A 24,648-nucleotide genomic window follows, 5' to 3' on the forward strand; every position below is an offset into this window, starting at 1 on the left:
TTCGGTATAGAATAAAAAAATCTCGATAACAATGATAAAGTGTGTATGCTTCACACACACAGAATAGAATCTTGTACCATCTTCATTTTCATCATTATCAATGGTCATAAAAAAAAGTTGGGAAAAAAATTGAATTTTCAATACCGTAGAAACATTGAACGGTCTTTTTTAAAAATCGTATAAAGTTGTACATGTTTCACAACAATTCACAACAATTTTATAGAATCTGATCCGTAGAATTTATTATACACATTTTATAGATTTTTTTTTCTTTCTTCTGGAAGATATGTGATATTTGTATGAAAATTGAAAGTTAGTGAATGAGCGAAAAATTATTTAGTTTATATACGAAAGCAACGTTTAATGTTATAGAATCGTTAAGAAAAATATTATGGAGATTCACATTTCAATCGAATTGACTATAGCTGATTTTCAACAACAGTTATTATTATTGTTATTGTTATAGGATTGTTATTGTTGTGGTGATTTGAAATATTTTTTTTTTATATACCGAAATGTGAATTCCGAAAAAACGAAACAAATAAACAAGACCACAAAGTATCCATTTCAATTTCGATGAATGAATAGAATGGAAATATAAATAAAAAATGAAAATAAACGAAAGGCGAAAAAGAAGAAGAAGAAAAAAAATAACCAGATATATTCTGTGTTTTCGATTCGTTTGATTTTTTTTTCATCATTGACTCCCTTGGCTCCACCATCACAAGTCAAGCACATTGACTGAACAACAGCATAAAAAAACTCCTAAACAACAACCAGAAAAAATGGTCATTCATTTGATTCCACAATATGGTCCATGAACATGGAAAAATTCAGAAAGAAATGAAAAGCATCACTTTTCATTTCTGGTATTCAACTATCTATCGATCTTATTTTGTTTTTTTCTTTTTCTTTTGCTTTGCTTTGCTTCATTCGTATAGCAATAAGATAATAATAAACACATTGGAATGAACCAAAAACAACCAACCATCCAACCATTGACCAACCGAATGATCGTAACCGATAATATTCGATTTATTATCAAAATGTGTGTGTATATAAAAATAACCGGATCGAATGTGTTTAGTTTTTTTTATTATCATTATTATATTCTATAGTTTGATAACAATCGATTCGAGTGATGGTAAAGAAAGAAAAAAAAATATGAAATGAAATGAAAAATACCAGCAATATCGAATTGAATTGGAATCATAAACCTTAAAAATAAGGAAAGGAAAGAATGAATGAAAAGAAATCGAAATTATTTGATTCACAAGAATATATTTGTTGATCTATCTCTCTATCTATCTATCTATACCGATGATCTTGGGCAAATAGGAAAATTGTTGTTTGTTGTATCAGATTTTTGATTCGAAAAAAAACTTATAATTTGAAAATCTCTTATTGAATTATTTTAGAATTTGGATTCTTTTTTATACTCACCACTCATATTGACCATCATCATCATCATCATCATCGTTATTATCATTATCAATGATGCGCATCAAAGCATCATCATCATTTTTTTTGTTCATTCAATTCTCTTTCATTCATTCAATGATGGTTCAATTCTTTTTTTTTTTCGGTTGTTGTTCACCACCAAGTTTTTTTCCCTAGTCATTCTATCTCTCTCACTCATTACACACATCGTATCAATCGAAACAACCAGCCAAATCAATGACAACATTTCAACTAGAAACGAATGAAAAAAAACCTAGATGGAAATGAAGCCAAAACCCAAAAGATTTCAATGAAAGAGAGAAAAAAAACAAAAAAATGTTTCTATGATCACCAAATGATGATGATGATGGCATCGGTTATCAGTGTGTGCGACGTTCCCCAAAGGAATATCCAGAATTTTTTTTTTTAGATTTGCTAGTCATAGCATTGGAAATGACGGTGAATGATTCTTGATTTCCAATAGAATTGTAAAAAAAAACAATTTTTTTTCGAATAGGATGATTATTTAGATTTTAAAACAAAACACTAAGTATTGAATTTGGTTGAAATTTCATTTTTTTTATTTTCATTGTTACAAGATGATTCAATAAATGAAATTTCAATGAAAAAATAACTAAACACCTAAGAACAAAAAGATCATCAATCTTAATTCTATGATGAAAACATGACAAATTTTCGAGAGAAAAAAAATACATCTTATCAACATTTTTTTTCAATCGATTTGTCTTCGATTCTAATTTGTGGAATTATATGAAAAAAAAACCAAAGAAAATTAATGAATACCGTACCAAAGAGAAAAAAAACGAAAGCAAAAGACAATTGTGGAACAAATAATGTAAAGAATGTAAAGACACCCAACCAAGTGTGGTTGTTGTTTTCTACCAATTCTGTTTTGATATTAAGTTGACATTCTATATAGATTGAATGATAATTTTGATCTTTATACATGAATTTTGTCAATGTGTGAACAATAACAGCAACAACAACAGTAATAATAATAATAATAATAATAATAATTCACCACAAAACACCATCAACAATATTGTTCTACATCGATCATCATCATTATCATCATTTGACGACATGAAAAACAACAGAACCACAGCAACAACAACCAGAAACCAGAAAGAAAAAAAAACAGTAGTTAGAGTAAATGAAAAGGTTGAACATTTGGAAATAAGAGAGAGAAAAAAACCAGAGAAAAAAAACCGAACAAGATATATGACAAGGGTAAGGGTTTTTAGATATTCTGGTTATAAAATATTAATGAACTTGTTCAAAATCACATTTTTCATCCCGAATAATAAAAATTGGATCTGGTATTTGGTGGTGGTGGTGGTGTTGAAAAGACAAATAAATACACAGATACTCTCTGTACACACACAACAACAACCAAAAAAAAAAAAAAAACGAAAATAAATCATAGTGAACCAAAAGGGATTTTCTTCTTTCATCTTCATCTTTTTCTGACATCGTATTTATTCATTGGAAAACACAACTAATTCACAATGATGATGATGATGATGATCGATACATGACAACAACAGACAATGATTTATTCTATGATATAGAATTTTTTTTTGTTTTTCGAAAAAAATCCTGCAAGTGCAAATCGTGTTTATGTGTTGTTGTTGTTGTTGATAAATCCTATCATGGAATGGAATGAATTTTCCAATCTATCATATTGTGATATATTTCCAATGTTCAAAAAAAAAAATCAATAGATAATGAAGAAAAAAAAATCTCTGTGAATAGATTTTGTTTTCGGAAATACACGAATAACAAAATCAAACAATCATCATCATGGATCATGGATCATTGGATTTTAACATTTTTTTTTTGACTACTGATTCTCAAAAGAATAAAACATGAATCATGAATTTAATCCAAATATTTCTTTTGATTTTGTCAGTGTGTATGATCAGGTGATGCAAACAAACAAAAATTTCAATACAGAATTTTTTTTTCGCTGAAAAACAAAATCAATACCAGGTACGATTGAAGAATCATTATTATTGTAATTCAACAACAAAAATTGTTTAAATAATTTTACACATTTAATGTGAGAACCACCACCATCATCGAATACACCAATGAATAAAATGAAAATACAAAACAGGACAAACAAAACAAAAAACAAAAATCCAAAATCAATTGTCAAATGACCGACCAACCGAATCATCGAATGTCGTAACAAAAAATATTATCATTTACAACAATGAAAGTTTACTTTTTTTTTCTTATTCGGTTCATTTGAAATAACAATATGATGATGATGATGATCTCTTCACACAAAACAAAAAAACAAAACAAAACAACAACAACAACAAAAATTCTATAGGAACCATAACAAAAGATTGAAAATAATAACAACAACAACAACAACAAAGTTAATGTGACATTAAATATATTTAAATTTATTGGTATCATCATACACACACGCCGACAGTGAACAAAAAAAAATCCACAATAACAAAATCGGAACCAAAAAAATTCAGGTTTGGACAATACAGCTATTTCCTTTAGCTTTTTTTTTGTCTATTGTTCTTTGTGTTTTAGGAATGAAATTCCGAATCACTCTCTCATTGAATGAATGAATGAATGAATGGAAAAAAAGAGAGACAAAAAATTCTCATTGAATTTCGATAACTTTTCGAGAAAAAAAAAATATAAGCGGACAATGCACATACACACATGTTCCACTCAGACAAGAATCCGGTAATAGACCGAACCAGATTCTTTTTTTTCAGTCTCCTAATATAATGACAATGACACACACACACACACTGAATAGTTAACTTCAATAGTTTAAATCCATTGTATGAAAAAAAAAAATAAAAAAAGAATTCAAAAACGGCAAACTAAAATGAAACAAAAAAGAAAAAAAAATTCAGTCTATTGTTTCATGAATTTTCTATTCTTTTTTTTACTGTCATATTTGGCGATTCTATAGCGAAAAAAATATTCCGATATTCATCATTATATGATCATGGATCATTGATAAACGAGGATTCTTTTTCTTTTTTTATTTTGGCAAAGGAATCAAAATTCGATTGCAAAATTCAAGATAATATAATTGAAGCAGGTGACATGGTCACATATCAAATGTAACAGAATTTTTTCGTTTTTTTTTCGCTACCATATTCAAATAAGGGAAGCAAGAAACAAAAACATGATCGAAAATTTCGGATTTTTTTTCCATAACCGAATTTAACCGTAGAAGAAGAAAAAAAAAGATAGACAAATTTACAGGCTAGAATTGTGTTTAGAATATTGAGAGAGAAGATATACTGATGAGGTTAATCTGCATATAAATAGAATTCAAAATCGAATCGAAATAGGGAAAAAAATTTGCCTCAATAGAATATAAAAAAACCAATTCTTTATTCAAGATATTTGGTGTGTGTGTGTGATTGGCTCCACAGAATACGACAGGCACGAATTTTTCAGTTCCATCATAGTCTCTCGGTTTTTTTTTGTTGTCTCGTTCATTTCAAATAATACTCACTGTTTATCATCATCATCGTAGATTCTGTTACATACCAATAATATATACAAGGTTTCATCAGAAAAACAAAAATCGATGATGATCTTATTTTTTTTGATTTTTTTCATGTTCGTGTTTGAATTCAAGTGTTTCCTATGTGTGTGTGTGTGTGTGTTTGCCATTACATGCTTGATTCGTTTGTTGTCGCGTCATATCGTTTACTTTTTTTGTTGTTGTTGTTGTTTGGTTTCATAATATTTTTCTAGGTTTTGGGAATTGGATTTTTTTTCTTTTTTTCTTTCTTCAGACTGACAATACACAAATATATTGTGAACAACCTAGACGATTGGCGATTACAACATACACACACACACACATACATTGAACGACGGTACCAGCAGAATTGTACATCCAAGTACAACAATAATAATAATGATAACCAGCATGAAACAAAAGAAGAAAAAAATTGATAAAATGTAAAATGCAAATTGTATAAGACACGATGATCATACACACACACACCGATATCATAAGCAGCATTGACTGATTTATACTCATACAAATAATATCCGATATATGTTGTTCTTTCTTTCTTTTTCTTTTAATTCTCTGTTTTCAATTCGCACCGATTCTACTTAATTCCAGAATTTCATCAGAAAAAATTATGTATAGATTCTTAAAGCGATAGCAAACGAAAAAAAAAATGAAAATCTCTACCATATTTGAAAAGGATTTTCGGTCTGATACAAAAAAAAATTTTTTATTTGACAATGGTGAGAGAGAGAGAGAGAGAGAGAGAGAGAAAAAAAAGTGTCGAGCTCGATTTGAATTATCATCCCTGATTGACATACACACATACAAACAGTTATTTTTCGTTTGGAACATAAAACTGTCGTATAACCGATAAGCTTTGAACAGAAAAAAAATTTCCATCTTTTTTTTCATATCTTTGACAGTTTTTTTTTCGTAGTCATCATCATCATCATCCTGATGAACGTGTGTCTGAATGGTGAAATCTAATTCTTCTTCTTCTTCGTCTGTGCCACATAGAAAAATGCCAAGCGGTAAATGAATGAATGAATTCAGAATCCATGATTCTTTCATTTTCGTCCATTTTATTTTATTTTTTATATTCTTTTTTTTTCTTCTCTAGTCTGGTATTTATATCAACGTATAACAAATATGTCAATGACAGTAAGTCAGTATTGTAGTTTAAATTTTCTGGTCGTCGTAATTCTGGTGAAGAAAAAAAACACACACCGATTTTGTCTGAAAATGAGATTTATAACGAACAAAATCAAAATGGAGAAAAAAATACTAAAAATATTCTACTGTCTGTCAATGACAAGTGAAAAGTAAAAAAAGAAAAATCTTTAAATCTAGATCTGTCATTAGGTTATTTTTAGTGCAGCGAGTGCACAGATAAAAAAAAACAAAACGACAACAACAACAATCTCAGTTAATCATCAAATTCGGATGAAAACAAAAATGATAAATTCTTTTCGAAGGCAAAAGAAAAAGGTTTTTACTCCCTCTTTCTTTCCAATTTATTGCTTAGGTAAAAAGATGATTTTTGTAATTTTTTTTTCGTTGAAAAACAATAAATTTGTCCCAAGTTGTCCATTGTTTCTCAATAAAAGTGAAATTTTATTTCTCGCATCGACACAGAACATGGAACCGATAGCCGATGTTGAATCTTCACCCAACGAATCAGAATCAAAATCAAACGACAATAATAACTGCAAAAAAAGTGTGACTCACACACGCTTACATTTACACTTGCTTGATTCGATGAATATGAATGAATGGGAAAAAAATCGGGTTCAAACCAAACAACAACATCCATTTTGATCATTCCTTTCTAATTTTGTTGTTTTTCTGGATAATTCCAATTACAAAATTTGTCATACAAAATTTTGGTTGTACTTAGTTGCTACACACATTTAGCAACACAGCATGTGGGTAAAATGAACGGAACAACAACAAAAAAAAGAAAAAGATCTGGTTATGGCTATAGTAAAACTAAAAACACACACAAAAATGCGGAAGAATCATTCGAAAACACAGGAAAAGAATTTATTATTATTATTATTATTCTGTAATCAGAAAACAAAACCAAACAAAAACAAAATTTGGACCAACCGAAAAACACACCTGTAAAATATTTGCCAAAAACAAGGGAGAAAAAGATTGAAAAAATACGAATCTTTGATTGAATACGCAATTGATAAAGGTCGATGGATTTTTTCATCAATATTCTATTCATTCAGTGACAGAATTAACAACAGAAAATCAAAAAAAAAAAAAAAAAAAAAAAAAACACAACTAATTCAAAAGTGATTTTCAAGTGTGACTACATATTAAACGAAAAAAAATATGATGAAGATGAGGTTCGTATAATGAGTCTGTCGATGACAGGTTAACATAGTTATCATCATCATCATCATCGTGGAACTTTTCTTGCACTCTCGACTTTTGTATTCTGCATGAATTTTGTTCACGATTTTTTTAATATATATTGAAATTGAATCCCATAGATATATCCAGTTCTGGCGAACAAAACAAAAAAACCGGAATACAAAGAATTTTATTCTTAAACAAAACCTATGATTATTATTTTCATTTTCAATAACAATAACAACAACAACATAGAATAAATACTCAAGAATACGTAGAAACTGATTCGCTAAGTTGTTTGGATAAAAGTTGTTTTTGTTGTTGTTCTCATTATTTATAATTCTTTTATTCTATTGATTATTGCAAAAAAAAACGTTCCACTTGGAACATTCGAATGTGTATTTTAAGTGTGTGTGATTGTGCGAAAGAAAAGTGAAGAGAAAATCAAAATTACTACGAAACCGAATTGAATCCAAGACGAATTTATAATAATAATAAAAAAAATATTGAAAATAATCATCTTCTCTATGGCTATTTGAACATATGAAGTTCTAAGTGATCCAATTTTTTTTTCTTAAAAGAAACTGAAAAAAACTTGAAAAAAATAAAGAAATACCATCATTATCATCTATCATCATCAAATGCCATAAATAAGAACCGAATTGTGAACATTGTCCGACACCATTTGAAATCGAAATAATTTTTTTTGTTTTTTTTTGGTCCCTACTCTACAAAGAGAAAAGATAGGACAAAAATTGAATGAATGGTTGACCAAAGGAAAACAGACACACATACACGAAACATTTGTTTATCCACAAAAGAACAAGTTTCAGAATTGTGAATATAAAGTCCTAAAGAACAAAATAACATAGCAGACATAGACAAAAACAGAAGTTGGTTCATCATTTGATAATCAAAGATTCAAAAGTCATCGATCAATTGATGAGACAAACAACAAAAAAAAAAATTTGATCAGTTTTTTTTCTTTGAAAACAAAATTCTATCAAATGATGACTTTGAAGAAAATCTAATGGTACACGCAAACAACCACGTATCACCGAAACGAATTTCAACAAAAAAAAAAATCCTAGAACAGAGTTCAACAACAATAATATTTAAAAAAAACCCGCCGCGATTAGTTAGTAACAAATTGAGATACATTTTTATTGAATTTGAAATTAGAACAATGATGAATGTAAAAACAACTTACCATCTAAATTTTGTCGAAAATATCTAACCATTTTGGCACCTATTTGTCTACCTTCGTCACGATGATTATCGTCATCATTATCATCAATATTATCGTTATTGTCGTTATTCATTACTGAATCATTTTTAGCCCATTCCAATACTAATGGTCGACCGTAAAGATGTGTACTTGATGAAAGAGCATCAAATGCACGCTTTTTTCAATTGAAAAAAAAGGATAAATTCAATTTGATTTGGATTACAAAAAACAAACACGACTAACTTTTGCATCTTCTTTTGTAGTAAAATCAACAAAACCAAAACCACGATATTGTGATGTACCGGCCAATTTTTTCGGTATTCGTATCGATTTAATCTGACCAAATGTACTTCAAGAATAATCAAAGAAAAAAAATTCAAAATTATCAATTTTATCAGTAAACAAGCGCCATCTTTTGATTGAATGAAAAAAATAATACCTGAAAATTTTTCGAACATCTTCAACGGTAGCTTCGAACGGAATGTTTTTGACACATATTTTCGATCCGGTCTGTTTTTGACCGGAACGATTTTTACCCGTAAGGTTTTTTCTGTTAACGATTTCGGTTTTATTTGTTGATGATGTCGTTCGATTGGATAATTTAATTTCTATTTGATGACCATCTAATTTTGAATTCTGTAACTTTTTAATCGCTTCTTTGGCCATTTTAGATTGATAAAATTGAATGAAACCATATCCCATAGATAAAATTCCTTTGGGCGTTTTTTTCGTTGCAATCGTCGCCGAATGAACAGGACCAATTTTATCTTCAAAATATTTGCGAAAATCTTCTTCACTTGTATCGAAATTAAGATTTTTAACAAATATTGTTGAACCATCTTCAATGGGTATCTCTTCAGGTTTTTCTTCAACATTTGATTTATCGGACGATTCAGTCAATGTACCTGCGAATACATCTTCAGGTGCCCATTCTAAAAATAATGGATAATGTTTAAAATTACTGTAAGCTAATTTTTTGAATGCAAATTTTGCTTCATTTGGTTCTTGCATTTCGACGATAGCTGTTAATCCATATGGTGGCAATATAACTCGATTGATTAAACCGTATTTTTCAAATAATGTTTGAATCTCTTTTTCCTGTGTATCGGCAGGGAGATTTTTGACCAGAAATCTTGTACGACTACGAGGACAATCAATACCACGTTCAAATGATTCCAGATGAACTTGATTTTTTATTAAAAATTGTTTAATTTCATTTACAATCTGTGCTTCGCCTAATGCCATCCGTACAGCTGCATTACCAGATTTTCGATCCGATTGTGTAAGCAAATCTAATTTGTTCATATTTAAATTTTTACTCATTATATCAGCTACAGCATTCGAACGTACAAATAATGTATTCCAACGTGTCGTATTTTGAGCATCTTGACGATTTTCTTCATTTTTATTTTGTTTAAATGTTGAAGATTTTTTCTGTTGTTGATCATCATCCATTTCATCATCTGAAGGTGGTGGCGGACCATTATAAGTGGATTCACTTTTCATATGAGCCGGTAATAAATGTATAAGACGACCTTGAAAATCTGTTTTATCCAATTGATTGAACGCAATTATAGCATGTTCAGGAAACATGTATGTAACAAAAGCAAAACCTTTCGGTTTTTTCGTATACGAATCGATAGGCATATGAAGTTCAGTAATCGTACCGAATTTTTCAAATAATTCTCGCAGATCATCTTCGGTACATGTATAGGAAAGATTTCGAATAAAAATCCTACCAGATTCACTAATCGGTTCGGGTTGTTCTTTTTTCTGTTGTTCATCATTATCACAATCATCATCATTTGATTTGTTTTGTTCAATTTTTTTACCATTTCCTATTGCAACTTCGGTTTTTTGTTTTTGTCCTTCCATATTAGTAATCTCAATCCGATGACCATCAATAAAACCACGATGTTTGATCATTGCCTGTTGTAGATCAGAAGCATTTTTGAATGATACATATGCTATTCCTTTTACATGCGGTACAAATCTCATACTCATAGGTTTGATTGGTTTAAGAAATTCTTTTAATTGAGATTTTTTAATCTTGTAAGGGAGACCACGAATTTTAACAGTAAAATCAAATGTCTTTTTTAAACGTTTTTCAACATCTTTATTTTGATTATCATCATCATCATCAATATTGTCACATTCATCATCATTTTCTTCATCTTGATCATCGAGAACATTGGCAATAACATCATCTTTCCAAATTTCCTTACATTTGTTATCCACATCGATATTTCGCTGTAGACGAAGAAAATCCTCAAATTCTGGATCATTTCGAACCTCTTCAAATGGATCGATTTTTTGTCGTTTCTTTTTCTTCGAATCATCATCAGTTTTTTCATCTTGAATTGTTTGAGATTTTTCTGCTTTTTTATTTAAACGAAAACTGTCACAAATCTTAACAGTTATTTTCGATGTATGAATAAATGTTTTGTTGAAATAATCCACTGCATTCTGTGCTTGTTCTGGTTGTTTATAACCAATAAATGCATTTCTTTTATCTTGTCTTAGTTGAATATCGGTTATTTCACCTTTTTCAGCAAATTTTTGTTTCAATACCTCTTGGGTAATCTAAACAAGAGAATAATATTGATTTAAATTATTAAATTATTCAAAAAAATTGAAAAAAATTACATTTTTGGGAAGATTTTCAATAAATATTCTTGACATTGTTCCTGAAATGGATAGTTTGTTTACAATCAAATTTTGAACAAGCGTGTGTTATTGCGAAAATTTTGGCACGTGGGTCATCTATTTCGATTGGAATAGCTATGCGAAATAGAATCCACATGAATCCTTATGATCCAAACTCATTTTTTGGAATTGGATTCGTTTCAGAATTGCAACAAAAAATACTTGACATAATTTAAAGTTTTTATTCAATTAATTTTTCAAATGATAAATTTTATTTACAAAATTATTGAATGAAAAGGAATTTTTTATTATGATTTTAATGATTTTCGATCAATTTTTGCCGATGGTTCACCGAATTTCTGTGCCATACCTCGAGCCTCAGCTTCAATCGTTTTGTTAATCTCTTTGGTCACTTCATGTTGAAGTTTTTGTCCTGGATTAATTGGTTTGGATTTTTTATTCGGGACTGTTGTTCAAGATGAAAAAAATGTTCAATTCAATAGAATGTGATTGAAATCTGAATGAGCCATACCTTTTGATTTCTTTTTCTGCACACCACGATGTACGGATGCCTTTTTCACATTGCCGGGTAATTTTGTTTTGACCTTTAATTTTCCCTGTGCCATTTTAATTTCAATATATTTAACTTTATTTAATTTTTAAAAAGGAATAATAAATAGAATTGGAAACTCGTGGCCAAAAACAATTGTGAAACAACTTGCCCGAGAAAGATTTCGTTAGTAAATTGCCGAAACATTTCTGACGATTTTTCATTTGACAAAAAAAGAATTCACTGTGTTGTTTTGAACATTTAGAACTGAAATATTTTAACCTTGAAAAAATGGATCTAATTAACAATGATGATGATTTTGAAAATGATTCGCTTGAAGATGAGCAAATTGTAAATGAAATACCGGAATCACCGATGATTGTCGATGAACAAAAAGATAAAGATAATTTCGGCTTTGATCTGGTACCGAAACAACAAGAAATGGTGAAAAATTCTTTATTCACAAATGTATCCACTCATCCTGCTCTTCCAACTGGTATTGTAGTTATTGATAAAAATGGAAAAACTTTAGACATACGTGATCGAATTCGAATGAAGAACAAAACATTTGGTCGAATGAAATTCAAAGATTTTAAACAGGCCAAAAAGAAAATTGAATCAGAAAAATCTATAAACAATCGTTCCATGTCGGTAATGCAAAGTATGAAAAAATTAAAAAATAATTTAAGCTTTTTAATATCTGATATGGATAAAATGAGTCCATCATCTTCAAGACAAGAGGAATCGACTTCTGAAAGTTTTCTCAGAGGAAATGAAACCCAAATTCCATCTTCGCGAATGTTAGCCGAAAATTCTATTTCAATTAATTCGGAAAAATTAAATCATTCATCAAATAGTAGTGATTCGATTGAAAGTGAACAAATATTCAGCATCACTTCACCCGATCAACTCAATAATAATGAAATCAATTCAAATTCATTCATTTCACGTTTTTCAGTCAATGTAAATGAATCAATCTTTGATTGCAATAATGAATACTGTGACGATAATGATTATGATACACAAACTATCTTGGTCGATAAAACAATAGATATAAATCAATCATCGATAAACGAAACGTATTCATCGAATTTTGTGATAGATGAAACCAAAATTATGGATCATGATTCTTTAGATTCTTCTTCATCTTCCATTCATGACGAAGGTCCAATTCCATCAGCAACGACAAGCCAAACTGAACAACCAAAAAGTAGTCAAGAGGATTTTTTTAATCCACATGGATATCAAAATGAAGACGATGATGTTGGTGAAGTCAAATTAAAAGTTTTCAAAGATAAAAAATCGGCTAAGACAAAACAAAAAGAAAATGGAGAAAATGTTCGATCACCTATCGAACGTGATTATCAATGTGATCGTATGTTTCGAACATTGTGTCATAATTGCCAAAATTATTATTCATCACGACAATTATCAATGGCTAAATTACAATCATTATTGGATGATTGTGCAAAACATCGTGGTTATCGATCTGCATATCGTTCACCACCACGTTTCTGGGAAATAGATTTCATTGATAATAAAATTGATTCCAAAGAAGATAAAAAACAAAGAAAAAAGAAGTGATGATAATAATCGCCAGAATTCTAAATGAATTCAATTTTTTTTTTTTTGCGCGCTCTCCGAGACAGCGCCCAAAGTTGGTCCAATGGTGTATAAATAGCCACAATTCTTGTGAAATTTTTTTTTCAACCACGGTGTGTAACATATTTATCTGTTTAATTAAATAAAATTCTGTGAAAGAAAATTATCTTAAGACATATTTTTTAATAATGGCTGTTGAGGAAACAAATATTTCATCAATTATGAAAATCGATGAAGAAAAACAAAAATTATTGATAGGATATATGATTAAAAAACTCAATAAAATATTTCCCATCGATGATAATAACCGGTAAAAAAATGCTTGTTACTGTTTGTTATTAGATAGATTCCTTTTAATTATTGGTGGTTATTTTTCTCATCACATAAATTATAGTTTAATGGTCATATTTTTTCTCATATCTGGTCTCGATCTAATCAATAGCCTGGATGAATTAAGTGATGAACGAAAATGTGAAATAATCGATTCAATTTATGAACATCAATTACATCCAAAAAATGATTCAGATTTGAATAATGGAAAATTTGGTTTTACTTGTCATCGATCGGCTGTTGGACGTAGCGAATATAAATACGATTATTGTAATATTTCTTTAACTTATTGTGCCTTAACTTCGTTGATTATACTTGGTGATACACTTGATCGTGTCAATCGACAAGCCATTATTCGTGGTATTCGTCTTCATCAACAAAATGATGGAAGGTAAATCCGCAAAGTTTTGATTTAATTTTTAAATAGATAAATTATTACCTAAAAAACATAGATTTGTTCAATCATTGATTGAAGAAGAATCCGATATACGAGTAATATACTGTGCTGCAGCAATCTGTTATATTCTTCAAGATTGGTCATCGATCAATCGTGATACAATGATTGCCCATATAAAATCGTGCCAAAGTTATGAAAATGCATTTGGACAAACGATCGATGCAGAAGCTCATGCAGGTTCTACATACTGTGCGATCGCTTCTCTCAAATTAATGGACCAATTAAACAAAGTTTATGATCAACGAAAACGTCAAACGATTGTAGAATGGTGTCTAAATCGGCAAGTGTCTGGATTTCAGGGTCGACCACAAAAAGATCCTGATACATGTTATTCATTTTGGGTCGGTGCTTCACTAACAATGTTGAATTCATTTCAATTCATTAATGATCAATTGCATTCCGAATTTTTATCAACAACATTTGATAATGATACCGGTGGCTTTGGAAAATTTCCTGATACATCACCAGGTAATCTTTATTATAATATTTCATATTAATTTAATGCTAAAAATAATTTTCTATTCATTTTCCAGATGTTTTACATACTTATTTTGGTCTAGCTGCCTTATCGCTTCGAGTTTTGAATCAAATTAGTACTGAAATTTATGTTCAATCAATCTATCCAGCATTGAATATTAGCCAACGAGCTTACAAACATTTATGTTCAATCCATACTAAATGGAATACTTTGTTATCGAACGAAAAGCTTGAAAATTTATAAGAAAAAATTTAATTTTTTTTTATTTTTTAAATTAATTAATTAATTAAAAAAATTCTTTTGTCATGTTGTTTACGAATATATCCAGAATTGTGTGTGCGACAGTTGTGAGACGTACCGGATCATTTCTGTTGATATATCATGTGTTTTTTGCATGCATGCATTCGAATTCTTGATTCAGTTTATATTCTTGATGATTTAATCAAATTTTATTTTCTTCCTATTCTTACCCCTTATTTTTTACCGAATCGAATGCAGTGAATAAATTTTTTCAAATATTCAATTTTTTCATCTTAGTTGTTTATATCGATAGTAAATTTTCTTAGTTTTAGATAAAATGTCACGTCAGATTCAACCACAACAACAAACAGAGAATGATCGAAAACTTCGTCCTGTATTTGAATATCTTGATAATGGTTGCTATAAAAAATCTTTGCAGGAGATTGATAAATTATTGAAGAAAAATCGTAATCAACCATATGTACGTGCATTAAAAGCATTAACATTGATTCGACTTTATCGTCGAAAAGAAGCAAAAGAAATTCTTGATGAATTACATGCCGAAATGCCAAGCGATGAAATGATTCTGCAGACAATGTCAATATGTTATCGTGAAGCACAACGAAACGATTTAATAGCATCATTATATGAAAATGCCTTGAAAAAGGATCCAACCAATGAAAAACTTTTTGCTCATCTATTCATGTCATATGTACGATTAAATGATTATAAAAAACAACAAATGACAGCATTAAATCTGTATAAAGTGCATCAAAAAAATCCCTATTATTTTTGGGCAATAATGAGTATTTACATGCAAGCAGTAACAGCCGATGATAAAACTATGACCAATAAAATAATTCTGCCATTAGCGGAAAAAATGTGTGAAAAATTCTATAAAGAAAATCGTTTTGAATCCGATTCAGAATATGATCTTTATTTGATGGTATTGGAAGCACAGAAAAAATATTCACAAATGATTACCTTAATGGAAGAAAAAGAAATTAAACAAAAAAAAGATAAACAATCTACTGATGATTTTAATTATCAGCTAGAACATAAGGCAAAATTATTACGAAAAGAAAAACGTTTAGCTGAATGTTTTGATTGTTATGTACAATTAATAAATGATAATAATGATCAATATGATTATTATGTTGATGCATTCACATTGGCCTTAGAATTGGATCAACAACACGATGAAAATTCCAACACAGAATCTTATATGGTTCGTTTATTAAAATTGATACAACAAATGTGTTTGGAAGGTAAAACAACTTTATGGAAAATTAATGAGGATTCAGATGAACAATCAAATGATTCGTTGACTAAAATGGTTAGTGAACGTTGTCCACGTAGTCCATTCATTGCCAGAATCATAGTTAACAGTCAACTTTTACATGACAAACAAATTAATCATCCATCTTTTAAAAATTTTGTTCAAGAAAATCCATTAATCGATCCAATCGATCTATGTGTAGATTATTATGAACGTTTCGGTACAAAATATGTATGCATCAAAGATTTAATATTCATTCTGGAAAATATTGATATAAAACGAATGTCAATGATGAACAAAATCAATGATCTATTGATGCGAATGAAATTATCACAAACAAAACTGAACAATAATGATAATGATAAAGATTTGAACATGAAATTATGTTATGATTATATCGAACATTATTGTCGAGAAAAATTCACCGAAAATATTATTGATCGTCGTAATGAGATCAATTTATTTATCGATCAATATGAACCAAAACAATGTGCCAATAATTCATCATTAATCTATTTGATTGTATTAAAAACATTGGCCGATACGGATATTTATCAAACAAATGATAATGATCAAATTTTAAGTCAAACATTATTTGATTTAATTATTATTATTGAACAATATTTATTGGAAAATCGAAATGATTTTTATGCCAAATTATTATTGGTTTGCCTTTATAATTCAATTGGTGTTGCCTTATCTAGTCATAATTTATATGATTTAATGGAAATTAAACTAATACAAAATGATACGATTGGTTATCATTTTTTTCCATCATTCATACATTGTGCCCTTTATCAAAAAGTTGAACAATTTCTTAATTCTAGTTTTAAATTTTATAATTTTAATTTTAAAGAGGTAATTTGTTGTACAAATTTTGAAAATGTCATAATCTTATAAAATCATTCATCTTCGATTATTCAACATACATATAGGTTTCAGATTCAATAATTACCTGCTATAAAAATGGTTGCTTCACTAAAATTGATGAAATTTTGAAATTTAATCAAAAATTACGTTATTCAATTTATTATCATTTAACTTATGTGGAAAGATTGTTTAATAATCTTTTGTTGGATTGTAAAAGGTAAATGATTGAATAATTTTTTTTTTGTAAAAAAATGGAATAATCATTTTTGTTTAATAGTGAAAATTCTTTCAATGAAGCTGCTGAATATCTTTTAACGACAATTTTTTTATCAAAAGATTTTGATTTGGATTCAACAAAAATTCTTGATAATCGTGATTTAAAAATTCTCAATTCTTATCATTATAAAATGAATGATTATGTTGAAAATGTAATCAGAAAAGTTACACTTGAACAAGACAAACAATGGTTATCATATCGATATAATGTATTGAAAATAATTGCACTTGGTGATTATTTATCGAAAAAAATATGGACTGAAGATTTTTCAATGATGAATAAAGAATCTGCTAATCACATCAATCATAATGATACGCAAACCGATGATCACCATTTGAATGTTGAAATGTTTGAAAATTTATTTACAGATTTGTCCAAACAACATTCTTGTTGTATGGAAGCAATACAGCAAAATTTGAAAGTATGTTTTTTTTGAAAAATCAAAAACAAATTTTAACTTTCGTTTTTTTTCTTCAATAGCATTGTATTGAAGGTCCACAACCATCACGGTTGAACACTTTTTTTGCCAGCCAATTTCCACAATTAATTCATATTTTATCGAATGGATTACTCGAAATGTTTCGATTCATTTCTGGATCATTTGATAATGAAAAATGTTGTTTTCAAGATGAAAATTTATTTAACAAATTAAATGAAGAAATTCAAACGGCTATTGTTGAATGGAAACATAATCAAACATTGAAAGATGTGTATAAATTATTCGGTCGAATTAGTGTTTGGATAGATGTATTGAATATTGCCGTATTATTGTTTTCATTGATCATCGATGGTCAACGACGTTTGAATAAAATGATGAAAAAATGGAAAAAAAGAATGGATGCAAAAAAATTCCAAAATGTTGAACAATTTTTCATTACATTTACAAATGCTATTACAGCTTTACATTCAAATATGGATGGCTATTTTAAATCAATTATTACTATTATACAAGAAATTGAAATTATGTCGCTGGTCGATTCATATCAATTTAAATTTTCGCAAAAATTTAATGTAAGTTTCAATCTGTTAAATGTCAATTGTTAATGTAATTTTTTATTTATTAAAAATTAGATTTCCGATACGGTTATCGATACGATACGAACAAATATTCGAACAAGTTATGAAAAATCATTATCAGAAATGTCACAAATTCTACAAATGAAACATAAATATTTGTCCTCATCGATGAATCCTTCCTCTCAATAATAATTTTAATAATGATAATTTTTTAATAAATTCTAATTTTTGAATTTCAAGAATTTGTAGTTTTTTAAAACATTTGTGGCGCCATCTGAACATTATCGATCATACTCAATGATCTGATTATGGCCGCTCGGCTCATTCTTTCTCTCAATGTTTTGTCATACTTTTTTTTTTTTGGAGGCGATTATTGAATGGTGTGTGTTTTGAGTGTTGAATAACAAAAAAAAGCCGAGCGCCGCTAACGAGCAGCAAAAGAGCAAAAAAAAAGTTGTTGATACAGCTGCTTATGATTATCGATATTATCATTTAAGAATCTGATTGATAATAATTTCGATGATCATGAGCATAAAGTTGTGAATGTTTTAATTAAAAATTTTTCCACCTTAATAATCAATTAACATTGTTTTTTAACATCATCATATTTAAAGATTTTATTAATATTCTAAAATGAAATCTCGAAGTAAAGCACATTCATCGTCATCGTCATCAACAACGGCGGCTGCAATGGCAAAATCAACATCATTTGGATCGACAACAACAGCGGCTGCCGTTAGTGTGACAAAATTTGGTCAGGCAACATTCACGTCTGTTCGTCATCGGCAACAAGATAATAATGAAAATGGTAATTATGTACCGTTGAAAAAAACTAAATATGAACATCATGATCCAATGGATGATCTGATAATGATGAAAATGGATCGAAAACCGGCCGCATCGGTTCGTGGTAATACAAATACCGATTGTTCGAATGCCGAAAACAAATCAGCCGAAACAAAGCCTAAAGTTTATAAATTTTTCAAATCTCGAGCATCAGCTACAACATCAGCATCGTCGGCAAATACAAACAATTCATCAATGGCTTCCGGGCAACAATCCAATAATTCTACATCGAATAGTTCACGATTATCATCATCAGCAACAAATCGTTCACCATCAATTGTATTGAACAATTTTTCCAATCAAAAACAACAAAGGATAACAACATATAGTGGACGAATTAAATCTTCTGGTAGTAATAATAATGTTAATAATAATTCGATTCAATCCAAATCAATCAGCATGACCGATAGTAAATCGTGTGAGATAAAAATATGTGGCGATAAAACAATCAAAAAAATTATATCACCAAACAAGGTGACCGAATTTCATATACGTAACAATAATTCGAATGTACGAAATGCAACAATTAAACCATTACAGACAACTCATACTGTACAAACATTTTCACCATCCGATGCAAGTCGTGGTATTCGTTCATCACGAAGATTAAAAGGAATTGAACCGGAACAAGTAAATAATTCACAAAGATCATCATCAAGTATTCATTTTGTATATGAGAAAAAATCATCGAATCTTACGACAACGATTGACGAAATAATCGAAAATGATGATGAAAATCAATTACAAGATTCTGTTGAACAAGAGCCACAAAATGAAGAAGAAATAGAAATAGAAAAATCTCCTAAAGTTATCGAGGAATCTAATGAAAATCATTCTGAAACTATTATCAATGGAAAGGAAATTGAGCCAAATTCAGGTGAAACGGAAATTGTTCCATCACCAACGCCAATCATTTCGACAGATAATGATAACGTTCATATCAATGAATCAATTAAGTCTGATGAAAAAAATTATGACATTCAAACTGAAACCATTACAAATCAGAATAGTCAAAATACTCAAGAATCAGAATGCTTAAATATGGCGAAAATCGACACAACAAATAACGATGTAACTGATTCACAACAAAATGATCAATCACAACCATCATCATCATCATCATCATCGATCACGACGACGCTGCTAGAAACAAAACCTGATGATGAAAAACAACAAGTAGCACCTTTACCCGTTGTTAGACCACCTAAAAAGAAAATCTTTTCACATCGTGAACATCGTAATAAAATTGAATTTGATGCTAAAAAATTCTTCAGTTCTGAATTAAAAGATGAATTTGATGATGAAATTAAAAAAACGGCAACAACAACCGAACAAGAAAAGAAATCATCCGATAATGATGTCAATGATGATACTTATGTTAAATTGAAGCGAATTAAGAAAGCACACCAATGTCATGAATTAGGTGAAACCGAACAATTTGATGAAGATATTAAATACTATCTTAGTGGAATCATTTCATCGAATCCAAATTCAATGCGATGTTTAAGGTTTAATTTTTATTGATGATTTTGTTGAAAATTTTTTAAAATTTGTTTTCATTCATTGACAGTATTGTAGGGTTAACACAACAAACAATGCGACCAGAATTTCGAATGCATTTACGTGCTCATGATGATATGCCAAGAATCATAAAAGCATTGATGGATGCACCACAAGATTCAAATCTTGCCCTTTGTACAGCCTGCTTAATGTTTGTCTATAATCAAGATCGATTAACAATGGATATTGATCCAAATGCATTATCATTGATGTTGGAATTGTTGGAAACCAGATCCGATGAATGTAATCAAGTTGAAGAGAAACATCGTATTAAAATACGATCATTGGTTGAAGAGATGAAAAACAAAGGCCATGCTCAATATCTAAAATTGAATGAAATAACGGTAAAAGAACGATTTTTCATTTAAAGATAGCCACATATTAATAGTATAGTTTGATAATTTAGGCTGGTAAATTAGCTATGGAAACATTGTTAGGTCTAACATCGAAACGTGCAGGAGATTGGTTCAAAGTTGAATTACGTCGTATGAAAGGTATTGATTTTATCGTTAACACTGTTATACGATGTGCCGAAAAACATACAGAAGAAGGACAGATAGTTAAAATTGATCGCTGTATGCATGTATTGGAAAATGTACGTATAAAGTGGAATAATAGATTATCGAGATTTTATTTTATTTTATTTTTTGAAAATTCACTTATTTAGGTTACATTCAACAATGTAGAAAATCAGCTTTATGTTGCTAATTATAATGAAAGCAAATTCATATCAACTTGTATCAGCCTGTTGATAGAATGCAAACAAAGAGTTATCGAATCGAATGAATCCAAAGTTTATTTGTCGGCATTTTTCTCCATTCTTCGTGTATTGACTAATCTTACTTCCGAGAGTGGTAAGTTCATTAAATTCTTTTCTATTTCCGGATGATTAAGCCCTAATATATTTTATCATTGATTCGATAGTTGACGGTTGTAAAATTGTCGGTAAATTTGATGGTGTTATACAATTATTATTGGATTCATTATTCGAATTACCATCATTTATTATGTCTGATCAACGTTTTGACCTGATGGTCATTATTATTTGTCTTTGTATTAATTTGGCTGAATTTTGTGAACATATAAGAGATATAATAATGACATCGGAAACGAAAAACTATCTTGGAAAATTATGCGATTTACTTTTCAAAAAGATTGAAGAAGCCGTACAAGTTGAACAACAAACCGATCATTTATTGGAATCACATGAAACTGTACAAATGACTGAAGCAATGCAAGATAATCTTTTGATGCAAAGTAAGTGAAAAGAATTGAATTGAATTTGAAATTTATAATTCTTTTTTTTTTTTTGACTAGTGATAAGCAAATCTGGTACACATATGGAATACAGTCTTTTATCTGCATGTGTTTGTCTATTACTTGGCTGTTGTATACAGGATAATGATCAGTTTAGACAATCGTTGTCAAATATATTACCTGATCATTCATTTAAACCATTAATTGAAGAATTGAAAAAACTTCGAGATTTTGCCCATCTAGCCGTAAGTAGATTTTCCAATTTGATTTATACCAATTTGATTAACATTTCATCTCGTTTATACTTAGGATATAATGACGCAAAAAGGAAAAGAAAGAGTACAAAAAATTTTGCAATTGTTTGAATCTTGTAATAATAAAACAACGAATCAATCAACATTGAATGATACGTCAATTATTGATGAAGATGATGATGAGCCTATCGCTTCTGTTCCTGAGGATGATGGTGATGACGATGATGACAATGAGAATGTGAATGGTAATGATGCAGATAGTATGATGATTGATTGATTATTATTGTGCACATGAACTCGTAATTTATTACATGCCATTTTATATTATCGATTGTCTTTTAATTATTTACAATTAGCATTAATTTTATTTTATTTCATATTTACCAATTCCACGATCATCATCAACACTAGACGCAAACATTCAGGTCATTACATAATATTACAACAAAATCGATTTGATTTTATAATTACTTTTTCATCATTTGATTTCTTTTCTAAACTGTTTTGATGATTTCATGCAACTTTAACCCATTTTGTGTTTAATTTTTTTTTGCATATTTTTCTTGTAAATTATAATTCTATTCAAAAAAATATTTTCATTTAATTTATTCAGAATTCATCAAAGCAAAATTCTCTCAAATCAACATCTAAAATTATCAATGATTTTCGCACAATATATTGTTGGTAGTATTTGGCAATTTCTAATCTCTTTTTTTTCTCCTAAAACTAAAAATTTTTGTAAATAATTTTCATTTACATTTTGATGGGAATAAAAAAAAAACACTTTTTTTTGAAAATTTTTAACTTGTTGAGTGAAATTATCAAACCGATAGATGGCGATATAAGAATCATAAATTTTTTAGTGTTTTAAAAAAATTCGCGCTCAAACAATGCCGAAAAATAAAATGGATAAATTGGATACAACCAAAAAAATTTAATGGAGTATATCATTTCCAAAATGTTGATATCATATATGCGCATCATTTTATTATAAAAATATCTTTGTTTTTTTTAAAACATTCTCTACATTCATTCATTCGTTGGATCGATTCATTTTTCAAATGTTCCAGTATCATTGTATTATGTTTTTGAAATTTTTCGTTTTTTTTTTTTGGTTGCAATGCGCACGTATTCTTTGCGTAGAAATGTTTCATTATATATATGTCGATATTAACAGCAATGATCATCATTATACCACCACTACCTACAAAGAATAACATGAACAGCAAGATATCACCTAGATTCAGACGACGACGACAGCGATGGATGATTGTCCGGATGATCATGAACAGACATGTATGAAATTCTTTCCTTTTTTGAATTTCATTCCCACATGTGATTCCTATGAAGTTGTTTCATAATATCAACATCATGGTGTGTGTGTGTTTAGGTGTGTGATAACAAAAAGAATTTTTCATTAATCAAATTCTAATAATTATTCATAATTGTTTCTTTTTTATTTGTTGAACAAAATTTATGATAATTAAAAATAAAAAAATTCGTAAATCTAATTAAGTTGTCAATTTTTATTTTTATTATACAAGAAAAATTCCAATTTTTTCAATTTATTCGGTAAAACTTTTTCTGATATATTCCACAAACAATTCTTTGATGTAAACATATGTTTGTGTTTGTGATGTGATATGTGCGTGTGTGTCTGTTTGTGTTTGTGATTATTCTTGTTGAGAATTTTTTTTCTTTACATAAAATAATCCACATTTATCAATATCAACATCATCATATCCATCTTTATTTCGTTTTTTTCTTCTTCAAATCAATCAAATGAAAATGGATCATCTAATCTCATTCAGACTTATATAAGAATGGGAATAAGTGAAAAATAATTTTTTTAACAAAAAAAAATTACGTTAACCAACGATAACAACAAAAACTTTTTTTTTGTAAAAAGTTAGTAAATCCCAAACACCCTGAAAAAAATATTCATTTCATGAAAATAACCATGATATATTCAGAAGAATGAAAAAACGAAATTCATTCGTTTTTCATTGTGATTATAATCACTGTGTTGTTGTTGTTGATGATGATGATGATGATGATGATGAAGATTAGAAAATGAAAATTTTGGTAACGAAATTCATAAAGATATTACATTTGCGAGAGAGACCAATGTGTAAGGCAAACCTTCTAAATTGTTGAAAAAAAAGAATAGAAAATGGAAAGAATGAGATGAAAGAAAATCCTTTCTATCATTTGATTGTCTGTCTGTTCGTTCGTTTGTTTGTTTGTTTGTTAATGTCATTATCATCAGTTTCTAAATTTGAATCGTGAAAACGATTCTGTATTCCACATTTTTGGTTATTTTTTTTTTGAAATTCTTTTTTATTCGTTTATTTTTATCATCATCATCCTTATTCAATTTCATTTTATTCAGTTATCAATTTTATTTCGTTC

General features: G+C 28.9%; 6 protein-coding genes across 6 annotated transcripts in view; 5 read left to right on the forward strand and 1 right to left on the reverse strand.

The window, feature by feature from the left end:
- The window catches only part of LOC113790827 (putative RNA-binding protein 19), a 29,250-nt gene extending 17,902 nt beyond the window's left edge, over nt 1-11,348 (reverse strand). Inside the window, exons 1-4 of the mRNA XM_027340534.2 lie at nt 11,220-11,348; nt 9,013-11,156; nt 8,817-8,922; nt 8,556-8,748 (exon numbers count right to left, since the gene is read on the reverse strand). Of these exons, the coding sequence (XP_027196335.2) occupies nt 8,556-8,748; nt 8,817-8,922; nt 9,013-11,156; nt 11,220-11,255 (2,479 nt within the window). The 5' untranslated portion in view covers nt 11,256-11,348. The remainder of the gene's footprint in view (nt 1-8,555; nt 8,749-8,816; nt 8,923-9,012; nt 11,157-11,219) is intronic.
- Nucleotides 11,349-11,933: 585 nt separating this feature from the next.
- On the forward strand, nt 11,934-13,534 carry LOC113790828 (uncharacterized). The gene has a single exon (XM_027340535.2). It carries the CDS (start codon nt 12,061-12,063, stop codon nt 13,351-13,353), a length of 1,293 nt encoding a protein of 430 aa, XP_027196336.2. The 5' UTR covers nt 11,934-12,060; the 3' UTR covers nt 13,354-13,534.
- Nucleotides 13,535-13,544: 10 nt separating this feature from the next.
- On the forward strand, nt 13,545-14,942 carry betaggt-I (geranylgeranyl transferase type-1 subunit beta). Its single transcript, XM_027340490.2, has 4 exons — nt 13,545-13,681; nt 13,766-14,092; nt 14,154-14,626; nt 14,692-14,942. The coding sequence occupies exons 1-4, from the start codon at nt 13,560-13,562 to the stop codon at nt 14,877-14,879; spliced, it is 1,110 nt and encodes a 369-aa protein (XP_027196291.2). The 5' UTR covers nt 13,545-13,559; the 3' UTR covers nt 14,880-14,942.
- A 271-nt stretch (nt 14,943-15,213) lies between these two features.
- On the forward strand, nt 15,214-18,561 carry psidin (phagocyte signaling impaired). Its single transcript, XM_027340533.2, has 5 exons — nt 15,214-17,013; nt 17,091-17,242; nt 17,303-17,723; nt 17,783-18,313; nt 18,374-18,561. The coding sequence occupies exons 1-5, from the start codon at nt 15,214-15,216 to the stop codon at nt 18,506-18,508; spliced, it is 3,039 nt and encodes a 1,012-aa protein (XP_027196334.2). The 3' UTR covers nt 18,509-18,561.
- A 101-nt stretch (nt 18,562-18,662) lies between these two features.
- On the forward strand, nt 18,663-22,952 carry wapl (cohesin release factor wings apart-like). Its single transcript, XM_027340421.2, has 7 exons — nt 18,663-20,673; nt 20,736-21,069; nt 21,132-21,320; nt 21,393-21,579; nt 21,650-21,982; nt 22,043-22,227; nt 22,292-22,952. The coding sequence occupies exons 1-7, from the start codon at nt 18,953-18,955 to the stop codon at nt 22,511-22,513; spliced, it is 3,171 nt and encodes a 1,056-aa protein (XP_027196222.1). The 5' UTR covers nt 18,663-18,952; the 3' UTR covers nt 22,514-22,952.
- Nucleotides 22,953-23,346: 394 nt separating this feature from the next.
- LOC113790843 (uncharacterized) overlaps nt 23,347-24,648 on the forward strand; it is a 28,535-nt gene continuing 27,233 nt past the window's right edge. Inside the window, exon 1 of the mRNA XM_027340552.2 lies at nt 23,347-24,144. The gene's annotated coding sequence lies outside the window, so the exon portion shown is untranslated. The remainder of the gene's footprint in view (nt 24,145-24,648) is intronic.

This window comes from Dermatophagoides pteronyssinus, unplaced genomic scaffold (genome assembly GCF_027571235.1).
Source record: "Dermatophagoides pteronyssinus isolate colony J.1.1.1.1 unplaced genomic scaffold, Derpt_VIB-CSIC_2022.12 sq0013, whole genome shotgun sequence".
NCBI lineage: Eukaryota > Metazoa > Arthropoda > Arachnida > Sarcoptiformes > Pyroglyphidae > Dermatophagoides > Dermatophagoides pteronyssinus.